The 15641-nt window shown below is 41.1% G+C and overlaps 1 protein-coding gene across 2 annotated transcripts; it reads right to left on the bottom strand.

Annotated features, from left to right (window-relative positions):
• Window positions 1-9301: 9301 nt before the first annotated feature.
• Window positions 9302-15515, bottom strand: SLC35E3 (solute carrier family 35 member E3). 2 transcript variants are annotated; one of them, XM_057377475.1, is made up of 5 exons: window positions 15077-15515; window positions 14878-14988; window positions 13219-13377; window positions 12265-12347; window positions 9302-11811 (listed from the first exon to the last, which is right to left on the bottom strand). In XM_057377475.1, exons 1-5 carry the CDS (start codon window positions 15464-15466, stop codon window positions 11625-11627), a joined length of 930 nt encoding a protein of 309 aa, XP_057233458.1. In that variant the 5' UTR covers window positions 15467-15515; the 3' UTR covers window positions 9302-11624. The 2 variants fall into 2 exon arrangements, with proteins under 2 accessions (XP_057233458.1, XP_057233468.1); XM_057377485.1 differs by lacking the exons at window positions 9302-11811; window positions 12265-12347 and adding an exon at window positions 12354-13023.
• Between the last annotated feature and the right edge of the window lie 126 nt (window positions 15516-15641).

The raw sequence follows: 15641 nt of genomic DNA, 5'->3' as shown, positions 1-15641 counted from the left end.
CTAAATATGAAGCAGGAAAATTAAGGGAAATCCCCTACCCCAGCTGCCTTACAAATTGAAACTTCTGTCTAAGCACCAGTGAGGAGTAGAGACCAGGATAACCTCCAGAGTCTTTATCAGGAAGGCAGTATTTGAAGAGAGTAAGAGGAACTATTAAGCCAAATGGTATATGAATTTTTGAAGGCTGTGTGTGCCACTAAACCTGTTTTTCTGCCATCTGCCCTCCATTAGCCGGTGTGACAGACAACACTGCAGTTTCCGAGCGTTGGGACTCAGACCCACGCCCCCCCTCCCCCTCCCCCCCCCGCGCTGGCCTCGGAAGGAGATTTGGCAGAGGAGGTTTGCTGGTGGTTGCGCCATCTGGTGCAGAAAAGGGTTTTCTCCACCTACGGTACACAAAAAAGCCTCWCAGATTTAATGCACAGAAGTTGCACAAACCCACTGATGCCACTCGAAAAGCAGGACACAAACTAAGCTCTGACTGCAGATGATGAACCCATGCAAAATGCTGTCCTCTGCTTTGCTTGGTTCCACTGAAGTATTATGTCTCAGTTATATTTTGTCTCCACAAAAGGCAAATGCATGGACTTTTCAGTATTCCTTTGTTCAGCTGGTTTTGCAATATCCATCCTAGCATCTTAGTTTAAATCACCTCTGTCGTTTAAAAATAATTTGGCAATTTCTTCTGTGTTTGTTTGTGTACCTAGAGAGATATGCAGGCACTGGCCTTTGACTTCTGACCTACCTTTTTTATCTTAGCAACATGTTGTTCAGGTATGAGCCAAGGCCAGAGAGTAGAATACCTTGACAGAAATATACCATATAGTGCTACTCACAGGGTAAAAATCCCAAATCCATTCTTGTGGGATTGTAAGATACTGCTGCACCATGCCTTTGCTGCCAGAGGACAGGCTCCAGTTTCCTCCAGTTTCCAGTTTCCTTGAGGCAAAACAAGCCTCATAYAAACAGCCTGAAATGCACTGCAGTGGGACATTTGAGAGCACAGATCTGGTTTTCATGGCAAAATACAGTTTCAAAAAGATTCTCAAAACCACTTGTCTTCCCCCATATCTACTGAAGAGAGTCTGGTAGAATAAAGACCATCCTTTTTGGCAGATAATTGCCAATCCTGATCTTTAACTCATTCAATGCAGTGGATGCCACAATATATAATTTCCTCATTCTTACTGGATGGGGAATAGGTAGGGCTACAGAGATTCGTTGGCTTGGGCCTGTCTTATCCTCTCCCTCATCCTTAATCAGCCATATTACCTGCTCTGCTCAAAGAAATGTACCACTAGTGGCAAGTGGCAAGATAATGAAGGCTCAGCATGCATCCCTTTGTAAAGGGGTTGGTAGCCTGTTATTGCAGAGAGATCTCTTCCCATCCATTTCTTCCAACCTCTTGCTGCCCCTTCTGTTATTTGTGCATCTGTGGTATAAAATGGATAAAGTGACCTGGCACACCTCAGAAATAATGCATCCTTTCTTTCTGTAGATCAGTTCCCTGAGGTAGTCCTGAGTAGCTACACAGCAGCTGGCCCAGGACATCGCTGGAATGGCAGCAGACGGGGAGGMAGGGAAAATATGGGATCTGCTTCAGCTAGCTGAGGCAGCAGCATTACTGGAGGCAGCTTACATTAAACWTTGCTGATTTCAGAGCACATCACTGCGAGAGAGGTGTTCCATTCTCCTCTTTCCTCACTTATGGCTGCAAGCTGATCATGAGACCTTTTTTGAAGAAGTGTGGTGTTGGATTGCATCAGCCTCASTGTTTGGTGATGCCGCTTTACCCATTAAATACCTCACTGAAAGAATGTCCTGAGCCATCTAATGCCCAGTTGAAACAATGGCCTTGCCAGAAGCTGTGCATTCCCAGCCAAGTATTTCTTTGAACTCACTTTGGCTCCTTTGACCACAGACTTAGCTGATTCAACAGCAGGATATTTACTAGTATTTGCTGCTAGTATATCAGCTTGCTTTATCAAGAATACATAAGACATCATCTAGAAAGCACAGGAACACACAGAGAAGAATTGGAGATGGAAATGGGGAGATAACTCCTGAAGGCAAGGAGCCATTCCGTGGTGTTTCTCTTATTATCTAACCACACCTTGAATGTTATCTCTGGTATCAGTCACCTGAGTTGATCAACCAGTTAGAACTGGGACCATATTCCCAAAAGTTTCCCTCAGGTGTTACTTAGGGGGAAGCAGAGTGCATGTATAATCACTGTTAATTACTTTAGCTACCCCAAACCATTTTTTCCTGTATTGCAAAGGAGCCGAAAGGTTTGAAAGATGAGTTGTGTTGATACTACCAAAGAAGACACTGCTGGTGGCAATTTGCAGGTCGTTGTGTTTTGTAACTTGTTTGCTCTGTACTTCAGACTGAACGTGTTCTTTTCTGTGAAAGCTGATTTGAAAATATACATCTTGAAATCTCTAGAAAGCATGTCTCAGCTGTGTATTTTGCATTCCATTAGTGCAGATATCATGAAGCTCTAACAAGTTGCTTCAACACAAGACATCACTCCTATCTGCTGTTGTTGGAACTTCGTGAGCTAAAGTTATTGCCTTTGCAATACAATTTAAGTTGGAGGGATTTTTGGAAATGATACAATTTTAAACATTTTAAAAGTAATTTTAGTCAGGGGTTTGTTCACCTTTGCCCAGAGGGAGGGGAATTGAAGTTTCTCTTCAAAAGACTGTTCATCGGGTGAAGTCTGATAAGCTTAACATCTACAGACTGAGAGTAGCCAGAAGATACACAGGACATAAGYGAACATTAATGAGCATTAAACACACACACACCCTCCCTCAGTGCAGTCAGAGACACCTGATCAGAAAAAAAGATCGCTAAGAGAACCGAAGAATGAGGATCAAATTAGCATCGAAGGTGAAGAGGCCAATAATCAATAGGAGGTYGAATACTAAGAATTGTGTAATTTAAGACCAGTGAATTTCTTTGGGATTTGCCTTTATAAAAATGTGAAAAGTCTCGTGAAGAACCATGTGCGATGGRATGATTTTTACTGAACAACGGGCATGGGTTGATGACATAATTTCTATTGCACATCCYGGCCAAAAGAACATCCTGGGCAGAATAAAGTGCTGTCTTGATTCTCTAACACTGAAAAKAAGTTTTTAGAGAGTTATTCCCCACAGTCTCGGTGACAGGATCACTACCCGCATCTCAGTTCTCAGTCTGGCATGTTAAACTGACAAAGGATTGTATCCAAGGGAGACCACAGCATAGGCATACATTCCTCTTTGCTAACACAAAGGAAAAGACAGGAAAAGGACAATTGTYTCTGGAAAAGCAGAATCCTGAAGTAGCTGGGGTGCAGTACTGTTACACACCACTGGCAACCTCCGCACACAGACTGAGTACTTTTGGTTCATGCAGCCACACAATTATTTACACGAGACCAAAATGATAACTGCACTAAAACTAAGAAAACTGTATGGTTTTATCTRTGTTTTATATGTGCATATCAGCTCTCCATTTTCACTAGATTCTGGTTCCAGTTTCCAAYACAAGCAACCCCTCTTTAGAGCCCAGTGTCTCTGGCTTCCTCTACTACAATCCAGTCCTGCCAAACCACTTTTGCAGCAAAGTCTTTATGTAAGTTTTTCTTCATCTCAATCATTCCTAGCACCCCAGTTTTAAAGCTCATTAGCCAATAAGGACATCACAAAGTAATTTCCTCAGACATCTTTGCATACACTGATTTGCACCCATTTTTTAAAGGAAACTCCGATGATGGGGGGCCTTGCTTGTGTTACTTTTACACTCAAGGAAAACACTGAGAACACTTAAGGCATTTAAATCCTGGCCTGCTTAGGGACAAGTAACTGATTAGAAAATAAACCAGGCTTTAAAAATAATATCCCAGTGACTTGTGTGAYACCCAGAGAATTATGATAGGCTATCAGATGAGTAAAGCTTCTTCACAGAAACAGAAACAACTGATATAGCACAGACTGGGTCAGCTAAATGAAGCACACTGAAAAATAGAACCAACATAGAATTTACACTGCAAAGATCTTCCCTTTATACAGGGGCAATAGGAATAGAGTTGCCAATCCACAGGAGGCTGCAGAGGCAGGAAGCAAGCTACTGAAGCTCAGGGGCAGTCTCTCAAAGACTTGAAGACCACTTATAGGCTCATAAATATGTTGAGTGCTTGAGAAGCCCTTAGAGGRCTTCTGCCTGAGAGGCTGGTAGCTGGACATGAAAATAGCGTTTTCTCACCACTTGGTTTATATGTGACGCTTTCTCYTTCAAAATCTGTCTTCTGACTCGGGGCTTACAGACGTTACATCCGGACTGAGGAAAGAGGCCGCTCCCGCCCCGCCCCGCCCCGATTCTGTTTCCAGCCGTGTGGTGTCACTCTTATCCCTTGTCCCAGCACGGAAACTTGCCTGCCTTCACAGGAAGGCATCGACTTGCTCTGTAGCCAGACGTGGCTATTCTGCCTAGTAGGTGGCCATAAAAATTTCCCGATTCAGACAGATCAGGGGACAGAAGCAAATGCCCAGGCTGGATCCGTGGGGAGAAACGGGACTTGTGCCTTTAACCAGGAACATGACATTGCACTGATGCTGCAATCTCATATCATGTGGGCTAAGAACATGCCTTCAACTACATCTGCTAGTTTCTCAAATTAAAATTTCTGTCTTCAGCATCCAAGATGAGGTTTGAATGACACCCAAGTACAGCTGGTTCTATTTCTATAAAACTAGCTTGGTGCAGGTGCTCAGCAATCCCAGTTCAGCGCCAGCCTCCCACGTGTCCATGCACACTGCTGTCAGCTGGAACTCGTTCAGACTGTAGGCTTAGGGGAATAGAATTAAGGTTTGCATGTCCATCCCAATAAAGACAAAGCTATTCCTGAACTGAAATATGCTTTGTGGAAAAAGTTTTGCTTATGCTTTGTTTGGAAAATAAACCTACTGCATCTCTATCCCCTTTTTAATTTTTTTTTTATTGTACATCAGTCTTATGCAAATTGTGCTTGAAAAAAAGTTGAAAAAGTGTGTCTGGTGGATGATACTAGCCAAAACACATTAGTACATTGTTAATGCTGATCAGAAGAACCACCTTAACATGCAGAAAAGCAAGATCGTGTGATTTCAGAAATGTATCATAATTTCCTGGAGGGCATATGATCACCACTGTCAGTTTCTTCTCTCAACTGGATTAACAAATAGGAAACCAGTTTTTGACTAACCACCACAAGAAATGCATTTAACAAGCAAACCACTTTGGATCCCACAAGACCTTAACATTGCTTTGGACTCCCAGGAGAGAAGCATCTATTTCACAACAGCTGATGCTGTATAATAGCAGCTGGAGAAGCTTTTTTCCATTCAGCTCAAAGACAGAAACCCAATTAAGATCTTAATCGAGGTTTTTAATACACAACTTTTGTGCATTGTAAAACAAAACCCATTCAGTCACTCTAGTTAGAAAATAAAGTGTGCAAATGGCTTCTTTTCCCCAGAGAGTAAGGAGGATTAAAAACATCATGGGCAGAATAGGAAACAGAACAAGGACTCAGTTTCTTGGTTGAGTAGCATACCTAATTTAGTTGGGGGCAAAAAAAAATATCAAACTTGTAAATTACGCAGCTTCCTTTCTGGAAAGCTGAGCCAGTGCCATTTTCTTTTAAGTTCTATTGAAAGGGAAGAAGTTCACACTGACAAATCTGGCCCTATTAGTGAGCTGCCTAACTGGACTTTCTTTTTCTTTAATCACAACCACCTCTATTCTATGGTGCTTCAGAACACAGCTCCTTTAAACAAGTTTSCTTCTCAGTCTCTGCTTAGTAAGAAAGTAAAAAACCACGAGTCTTTTGTGCCAAGGCCATTAAAAATTATGTTCTTATGCTCTGCTTCAACCAGAAATCTCCTCCCTGCATTTCCTGGATGAGACACAGCCGTTTATCGTTCTAAAAATAATCCTGCTCTTTTCTAACACACTGCTTAGCCTGCATGTGCATCCTGCATGTGTGTGTTACGCACACAGCCATGCTGGACTTCTTGGAGCTCCTGAATATAACCATGTGCCTTCAAATGAATGGCTTGTATTCATGTTCCAGTGAAGCCACAAACAGACCAGAAAATATCTTTGTGATGCCAATCCTCCAAGCAGCCTTTGGATTGTTCCCACTACTTGCTTCTAAATACATAATTTACTTTAATTACATTTTGTTTAATCTGCCCATGTCTGTTCCTGCCTATCCATGATAAAGGCAGCCCATTGTCCCTGTTAGATACTGAGTGAGTGCAGCTGGGAAGGTATGTGCAACTCCTGAGCTGACAAACTACCTCTTAATTCAGGTTAACCTGGCTCCTCCTGTATGTTAAGCAAATAACTTTTTTTCTGGATTGGACAAGAGACAAGGGTCCCTATGTAAAACAGCAACAGTGGGTGAGGTCAATGTATTTATGTGAGCAGTGGTACAACTTCTGTCTCAATTMCAGAATTCCATAAAATATACCATAATTATGCAGAAAGGGCAGACTGAAACAGGAAAGAGAGCTTTCTTATGCACCTACTATAAAGAAATGACACAGACTAAGATTGGAAAGTATTAGAAACTGCATCACAACTGAACAATGAAAAGAGATCACATTTTCCCTTTCTTTAGTCATTGTTGTACTCAGATTATAACTATGACCCTTAGGGTTGGGTTGGCTGGATTCCCTACAGCTGACTGGACACTGCAGCTACACAGGGCAGTGGAGTATGTTCTACTCCCCGGGGTCACAGAACCATAGAATAGACTCCATTAGGTCCATTAGACCTTTCAAATATTTTCACACACATAAGGAAGACAGGAGAACAGCCCAAGTCAGTTCGAGGAAAGAAAAAACAAATTCAATGAGACAAGCCCCATAGGGAGAGGCGGTATGTTTTCATTGGACCAACTGATACAGCTGAAAAAAGGCAGAGCAGCTTTCAGGAACACAAACCCTCCTTCACCAAGCACCACTGGAGCAGGGGAGAAACAATAATAGCTCCCTTCTCTCAGGGAAGGTTAATCACTGCTGTGGAAAAAGCCTGGCAAAGATTTTATACTGTCTGAATCCAGCTATTTTTTTCTTTYGCATGACATTTACATTTTCAATTTTATGTTATTAAAAACTACATTATACTAGATTTGTCAACTACTACAGCACAGTAAGAATGCAAACAATTTATCTCTTGCATTCTTTGCAATACCTGCTGGAAGACAAACTCACACCTCTCCCTGCTGCTTAGCACAGGCCTTTTTGGTAAGATGTCTCTGTCTTACAGTAGGATTTCTCATTACCCAAGATTATACCAGCTCCTGCTGACAGTTTTTTCCTTTGTGTTCTTAACCCTCTGCAACTGACATCCCAATCATCTTTGCAACAACTGAGCTGWCAAAGGGAAGGCTGAGACTGTGATCAGAGGGAGAGCACCTGCAGCAAGAGACTGAATTTGAAGCAGAAAAGCTGGTGCTTCTTTGCATCTGCCTGACTGTAACAGTAGAAAAACAAAGAACTGCATCTTCAAAATTAGAAAGTTCTTTTCTAAAAAACCCAAAACATATCTTCACTATATATATAGTTGCCATTCATTTATTAAAAATAAATTTTTGTTTTCTCATTGAACAGGGAAGGTGGGTTTTGAAAGGCTAAAATAAATTTTTAAGAGGAAAAGGATGTAAAACGCAAGCAACCACCTCCATGTTTTTAATCCAAATTCTGTTTCTTTTAAAATCCAGGTAAGACATAAACTATGTAACTGGGAGCAAAATAGACATCTTGGGAGAAAAATCTTAGCATGAAAGCTGATATGAGGGACACTAAGCTCTGCTCTTTGAATTTCCTTAACCTGCAAGCCTGCAAAAGCAGGAACATAAAAATCAGGAAGTTAAAAAACTCCCACCAACCAGTAAGCCTTTTTCTTTTCCCAAGTACATTGATGAATTTAAAAACCAGATGTTTCTTAGTCACTGGTAAATACCTTAACAGTTTGCCAGTGTCTAGTATTGGTCAAATGTGGGCCCCTCCTCAGCAGCCCAACTATATTGATACATACAGCCAGCTATGAAATAGACATAGGTTAGACATTAGCTCCATTCCAAAATGTTGTAATTTACTTCTGAAACTCAAACATAATGAGGTATTATAAAAATGAGACTTTAACCTTAATATTTAACCAGCATCAACTACCACTAATATCTTTTTAGAAGTTTAATAAAATACTATGGGTAGTCTAAACAAAGTTTTAATGTTGCTTTAGCTCCAGGCCATCGCTGGGCATTCATTTCATGAAATGAGACAGAGAGAGGATACAGTCCTGCTGAATTGCAGTTCTGTCCTGAACACTGTAGACTTCCTGCCAGACAAACCTCCTTTTCATACATGTAACAGCAGCAAACCACTCTCCTTCAGCCTCAAGCCTGAGAGAGCAGCTGTTCACCCATCAACAGGAAAACTCTTCTGGCACTCTGCCCCAGAGCCTGCAAGAACTTAGCAAGTTGTACAAAACCTGATGCAAAATCTGTCAAAGAAGTGCCGAGTTACCAAAGTTGAAGGCAACACAAAGCTTTACACTGAGTATCCCTTAAATTAGGATATACTTCCTATTGCTTCCAAGTCTTGTGCATGTTGTTCTAAAGCGGTTTTGGGGACAAGGCTAGATAACTTACATTTAGTCACTCACATTTTGATCAGAATCAACTGCTCTCATTTTTAAAGGCCACCTTGGTATATACAGTAGCATTTCCATTTGAACTACATCAATGGTAGCTTTTTAACGTAAAGAATAATAATACAGCAGGAAAGCACTGCATGGCAAAAAAGGACCAAAGCCTATCCTGTTACCACTGTTCAGTCATATACAGAATATAAAGTAAAATGAAAAGCAGAAAGCAAAAACCAGGGCATGTATGGTATGGCTTCCATTGCAACATCACACATAGGCTGATGAACATACATTGCTGAAGATGGCAACTCTCTGATTTCTCCTTCAGGAAAGCCAAAAATGAAATACACATAGTTAGCAGGAAAACACATCCAAATGATGTAGTAAAACCTAGAAAAAGCAAGTAAGTATCAGTAACTTTTATAAGACTCCAGTTTTACATTAGGATTTAAAGTTTCCCTCATTTGTGCCATGAGTCCAAAATGTTGAAGCTCCATGCCATATTCATACACAGAGAAATCCATGTGGCACCATTTTGTCTTACACACACCTAGACCCTTCAAGTGTATGCAATTCAAACAGAAGATGAAAAAAGACAAGAAAAACTTCTCTCTTCTGCAATAAGCAGGTATCAGACAAGTGATTAAAAATTTATTCCCATCCTACACATGGTATCCAAAGAAATAATACATACAAAGATCTGTTTAACCCACAATTACAYAAGCCTCCTGGATTTAATATTTTGAACCATATGACAAAGTTCAAGATACTTTATTTATTAGATACACAAGTAAATATCAAGAGAATTCTTGAATGCATTAAAAAAAAAAAAAATCACATCACTTAAGTGACTCCCACACACGCACCTTCCAGCATCAGATTGTATTTATAATGTWCTTTTTAAATAATGTTGTTAACTGTCTCTTGCAAATCTGCTCCTTTCCTTAAGGAGACTTTTGTACTTCCAGGCGTGGTTATTCAGTTCATTCTAACATTTTATATATATATTTACATCCATCTCATCTCAAATATTTTTGTCATACAGGCATATAATCCAGTTGTTTCCTAGCTGYTTTTTGCAGTCTATCTACCTGTCAGAAGAACTTGTGCACAGCACAAATAAATGCAAATGGCTTTCTCAGTGTACATACTAAAGGATATGCATCCAGAGCTTGACCATCTGAACACATCTTTCAGTATTCCAGGCTATATTTTTAAACTAATTATACAGATCAATAAAATGCATTAAAAAATTATCCTTGGACCAGTATGATGTCCAAGAAACAGTTGGTAAAGATGTGAAATTATTCAGGTATTTGTAACTCTGAAATTTATACAGAATGTTACAATGTAAACTTACATTACATAGAGGAATAACTTTTTCTTAAATCAAGAACTCTATAACAGAATATGTAATTTACAAGCTTGAGAAAAGTTGTATTGTTTCCAACACAAAGATTTCTTACCTCTATTGTAAAAAACTTAAAGAAAGTAAATATTATTTCTGTCAGTGGCTGCAAAACTAAAATACTTGGTTTTGTGCACACAATTCCCCTCTCTAAATCTGATAAGAGGTAGTTGAAGACAAACAAACCCCAACAYGTAAGGATTAAGATACTGCAATTAAATTCTAACCCTGCAAATCTAGCGAACATATGTTCTCACCAGATTCACGGAAAGCAGTTATTTTTTCTTTCCTTTTTTTAACTAGAACAGCATTGAACTTCTTCCATCCACGTTGTCAAAATAAGTGCCTGATACCGTCATAAAGTAAAAAAAGCATTTTTGAATTAGAGCAGAAGCAGGCCCCACCTTGCACTCTTTAGTCATTCAGATACATTTCCCAGGAGTGTGTGTTGAGGAAATGCTGCCTCACCCAGACAGCCCCTGGGCCTCTCCYCTAAGAAAATGACAACAGACAAACCTGCAGATCCCACCCAAGGTAACTGCTGGGGAAAGGCGTGAGAACCAGGAAGGTGGTGCTGAAGGCAAGAGAGAGAACTGGGCAATGTTCACACCCATTAAATTAGATGGTGACCTTTCCGAAGCCTTTTCCGAAATATTATTTAGCATGGGTGTCTGTGTGCARCGGCTGCAAAACATCTGGTTACTACCACAAAACCAGAGATTTTATTAGGCTCACAAATATTTACAAAATCGCAAGTAAAGTCTTGGTTTTGGCACAGAGAAAATTATAAACAATTTTTTTCAAAACATAAATTACTTCATTAATGTCCTGACAAATTAAAAGAAAAAAAATAAGGTTAACTGTTTAAATCTAACTTCCTACTTTTCCACAGCTTGGCCTGTGGCTTCATGTTTTCTGCTTTCCCCTTCACCTGTAATTTTATCTACTTTCTTCATCTAAAAGTCTATCCCTGTGTTGAAGCCAAATATAGATAAGAAAGCACATACAAGAAATAGAAATGAGTCTGGCAGCCTTTTTTTAAAATGACTGGATAAAGTATGTTTTCCTCTTCATTGTTCATCAGACAAAAATGAAGAAGCATCACTACATACCAGAACATCTGCATAAAAGTGCCTCCAAGTTTCTTCACAACAGCAATACTGGCTTGATCACAGAGACGGGATTCTTTTTCTTTCTCTCACTCTGCATTATAACTGTAACCATCATGATCTCATTTGGTATGCAAAAAAAAATAATTACTCCAGTACAATTTCCACAGCAATTTGAAGTGTGTCTTTTTCTCTTTTAAGTTAGCATTTTAATACAATGAAAATGATAGGACTGACTGAGATGGCAAMACCCCAGCATTTTACATCCTTCAGTTCGTTTGGTTTAGTTACAGAATAACAATYCTGGCAGTTAAACTAAAACCATAGATCTAAATGGATGATGCAATTTTGTGCATTCTAAAATCAATGCATATTTAAATACTTGTTTTCCTTCACAACAGTCTTCAGAAACTCTTGCTCTACGGACGCTGGACTAATYTACTCTTACTGCTTTCCTGCTCACTAAGCTTGAAGTGGGTATAGGCTAAAATSCCGAACAATGTGCACAGAATGCCAAGGCCTTGGTTAACAGACAATGGATCCTTAAATAAGAGGCACCCTCCCAGGAGAGTGATGCAGAACTTGAAATGTCCAAACATGTTATACCTAGACATCTGTTAAGGATAATAGTCAATACCAGTATTATTTTTTGTAAAAAGAAACCTTTTGAATTTTCGTTAGTCCCATCCAAAGCATGGAATGGTACACTGTGTTGACTCCAACATATACACCTTTCCCCATCTCTGCAGCTGTATTAACCTCCACCTAAAGCCTTTCACCCACTGTACCCTCCAGTCTGATGGACATGCCAACACTCCCTCAAGGCAGCCAAAGCACGAGTTAATGTTCCTTGAAGGTATGAAGCTCAGCAAGTGAACAGCCATTACAAATCCCAAACAAAGAAACAAAATACTCTAAAGCACAAATACACTTTTCCAGCTTCATCATTTAAGATAAACCAGAAGGTTATCAAACAATTTTCCCACAGAAATCAGCCCAAACGAATTCCAACGTAATTAATCTAGAAACAGGAGAAATGACAAATCTTACAAAGGATACGTGACAGGTGATGTATTTCCAATGATCCAGTAAATGGACAAGTTTACCATAAAGGCTATTATTCCAGACAGCAGTACCATTATCTGTGGGTTAACAGACACAGTCAGTAATCTGACTTGCCTTTGGCTATTTGAGATACATTCCAGGTTATTTATTTAGTTTCATTCACTTTCAAATGCAAAATATCAGGCAARAAAAACATATGGAAAACAAAAATAGAAACAGCTTCAAATCAGTACAGACAMTGGTGATGTGTATAAGCAGGATGATGTCCATAAATACACACTAAYAGAAAGACAGGCCTTTTCTCCTTTACTCTTGGTGAATGTTTCAGAGTGATTTGGAAAATCTGGATACTCATTCACATAGAGGTTATATTCTTTAACCTTGAGATAAAGTCTTATTTATAGTCACAATAAAAACTTTTTTAGAAAAATACCTGATTTTATTACTGTGAATACTTGTTATCCCATTAGTAAACTACAGTGCTACAACAAAGCACCCACCACTGAGGGGCACAATCAGCAGAAGTAAGAATATGCCACTGGCTCTTTTTTGGACAGAAAGGTATGGAGAGAAATTAGTCTTCTTGGGAAAAATAAAGTACTAATTCTAGAGAACAACCAGTGTTGAAATTCTTTCAGAAGAGGAGTTGAGAGTCTCTTTCTCTGAGTGGACAGTAAGAGCTAGAACTAGAGCACTCAATACACTAGGAGAAGCTTCTGGATTTTGATAATTCTCTTCTTGTTCAGATGCCCTCTAAACAGAAACAAGAATAAGGACATAAATAAACTGACAGATTTGCTCCCTTCAGAGGAAGTGGGRTAGACTCAACAAGGGGCTTTTTCTCCTGCATGTGCCCCTCTCATCTCACCACAGTCAACAGCTGTACAAAAATCTGTCACAAATTTATATCAGTGATAAGTATTTCAATAAAGTCAACAAAAGCCTTACCACAGCAGAAAGTGTCCAGGGCCCGAATATTCCCCCTTCTCCAAAGACTGGCTCGAAGAAGGGTATGATGAACAACAACATAGCTGAGGACATTGGTGCCTGATAGTACAGCAACTGCATGGAGTTTACCTGCAACTCATGCTGCTTAGCACCTACCCACTAAAACCAAAACAGAAAGCTGTTAAACATGAGGAAAAACCTGTAAATTGAAAAACCTTAACAAAAGCAAACTGGCTACTAACACAGAGGSAGTCTCATGTGGACAATACTAATTAGACTGCTGAACATTACCTTTGCCTCACTGGAGGCCCCATGTGTTTGTCTCTTTCAAGTGAAAAAGCCATGAGAGGAAAAGTATGCAGGGGCAGTGAAAAGAGTGGCTAAACTTCCCTTCACCCATAGCTTGGGGGTAAAGTATTGTACTTTCAGGAAGAACAAAAAAGTAGCAGAGCTGGGAAGAAAACACCAGCTCTCTTTTATTCTCAACACAAATCCCAGATCCTGTCTGTGTTGGAGCTGAGATCCTTGCCCAAGTAGGGATCAGATTCTGTTCCTTCCTTCTCATTTTTCTGTACATACAAGCTAACAAACCAGTACATGTTTGTCTTTTGCCATTTTCTTCTGGATTTAAAGGATATGATTTCAATATTGATTATAATGGACTCTAACATCAATTTTCAAGGTAGCATACTTCCAGAAATAAACTCATCTGTGGCTGTGAAGATAGATGTTACAGCCAAAAAGGTATTTATTTATATCATGCTGAAGAATGACGTTTAATACTTCATAAATCACATTAACTGGTGAMWTGGATTCCAGGATATAAACTTGCTAAGGTTTTTTACTTATATAATTTTGCACTATTATTTCTCCAGTACATACATTATCACTTAATGTTATTACGCAGCATCCCTTTCCTCCTGCCCCAAAACAGAAGAGACCATTATTTATAATCTTACACACTACGGGTAAAAGAGCCTCACTTCTTTTGGAGGCGCAGTACACCTCATACTGTGAAAGAAATTAACTTTTAAATCTATCACATCAGCATGTCAGGGGTTTCTAATTTAGGAAGCTCTTACAGTCATGGTCAATAACAAACTTGATGAGCTATTAGTACAATTTTAAGCAGAAAGGGCTGAGGCACTCCTTGAACATATCTCTTTTCAATCATAACCATCGAGAAAGGTTGTTTTGTGTGTTTATGTATTAATCGTCCCTCTACAAAACCACCTTAGAGGTGTATAGCCAAAATTGAAGAAGGATGCTGAYAAAATGTGCTGATAAACCACGGGATTGAAGGACTATAAGACATCCTTTCCAGGGAAAAAGCTCAAAAGAAAGGCACTTGCTTCAGCAAGTAGAACATCTGTTCCCTCTAGAAAAAAAAAGGAATTTTACTGCTTAAGCAATCTTTGTCCCTTGAAAATAAYGCTCACGTTAAAGATGACACCCCAGTTTTTAGCAGCCAGGACGATCAATTCGTTAATTTATCAGGGCTTATGGTGGATTATCATAATTTGGTGGCGTTTTAGAAAGCAAATAACGGAGCACGGGGGGTTTCCTGGAAGGCTGGGTGCTCCTTAAAGGCGATCAAACCAAGGGGCAGCATTTTGAAGCCCAACCAACCCAACGCTCCCCCCTCGCCCCGTTACCCACCACTTGGTAGAGGGAGGTCACCAGGACTCCCAGGGTGGCAAACGCCATCCCCAGGACGTTGAACTTCACGTCGTAGTAGGAGTTGAGGAAAACACCAAGCGTGATGGGGACCTGTGGAGGTGGACACGGGGGTTTTAGGCAGGGTCGCTGCCCTCAGCGCCGCCCCACCCCGCTCCCCTCAGCGCCGCCGCCTCCTCACCAGGGTCAGCTTGATCCGCAGAGGGAAGGTCTTGCCGTAAGCCACGCTCTGGATGACCACGATGACCGGCGTGGTCATGGCCTTGGCCAGCTGGTAGGTACCGATGGTGTTGCTTTGCAGGGAAAGGTTGGTGAAGACGACGAAGCCGCAGAAGCTGAGGGCCAGCGGCAGCACCTGCGCGGGCTGGAGGCTCTTGGGGGAGAAGGCGCCGAGCGCCTGGCACAGGTAGAGGCCGAGCCAGGTGATGGCGAAGTGCACCAGGGTGAGGCTGAGGTTGGGGAAGCCCAGCCGCACGTACAGCCACTTGTTCAGGAAGACGATGCAGATGGAGGCGGCCAGATTGACCAGCAGCCCCGCGGCCAGCCGGCCCTGCGCCGGCAGCCAGCCCATGGCTGAGGCAGCCCGGCGGCCGCCCGCGCACCGGCCGGGCCCGCCGCCACCTCCCCGCCCCGCCCCGCCGGGACACGTGGGCTCGCGCCTTCCGGTGGCCCCGCCCGCCCCGGCCCCGAGCCCGCCCCGAGCGGCGGCGAGGCGGGGAACAACGAGCGTGTGTGTGTGTCTGTGT

Source organism: Malurus melanocephalus, unplaced genomic scaffold, assembly GCF_030028575.1.
Source record: "Malurus melanocephalus ecotype Western Australia unplaced genomic scaffold, MMel_1.1 scaffold_10, whole genome shotgun sequence".
Taxonomy (NCBI): Eukaryota; Metazoa; Chordata; class Aves; order Passeriformes; family Maluridae; genus Malurus; species Malurus melanocephalus.
The sequence above is the reverse complement of the archived record's forward strand: the minus strand, read 5'-3'. Positions and strand labels throughout refer to the sequence as shown.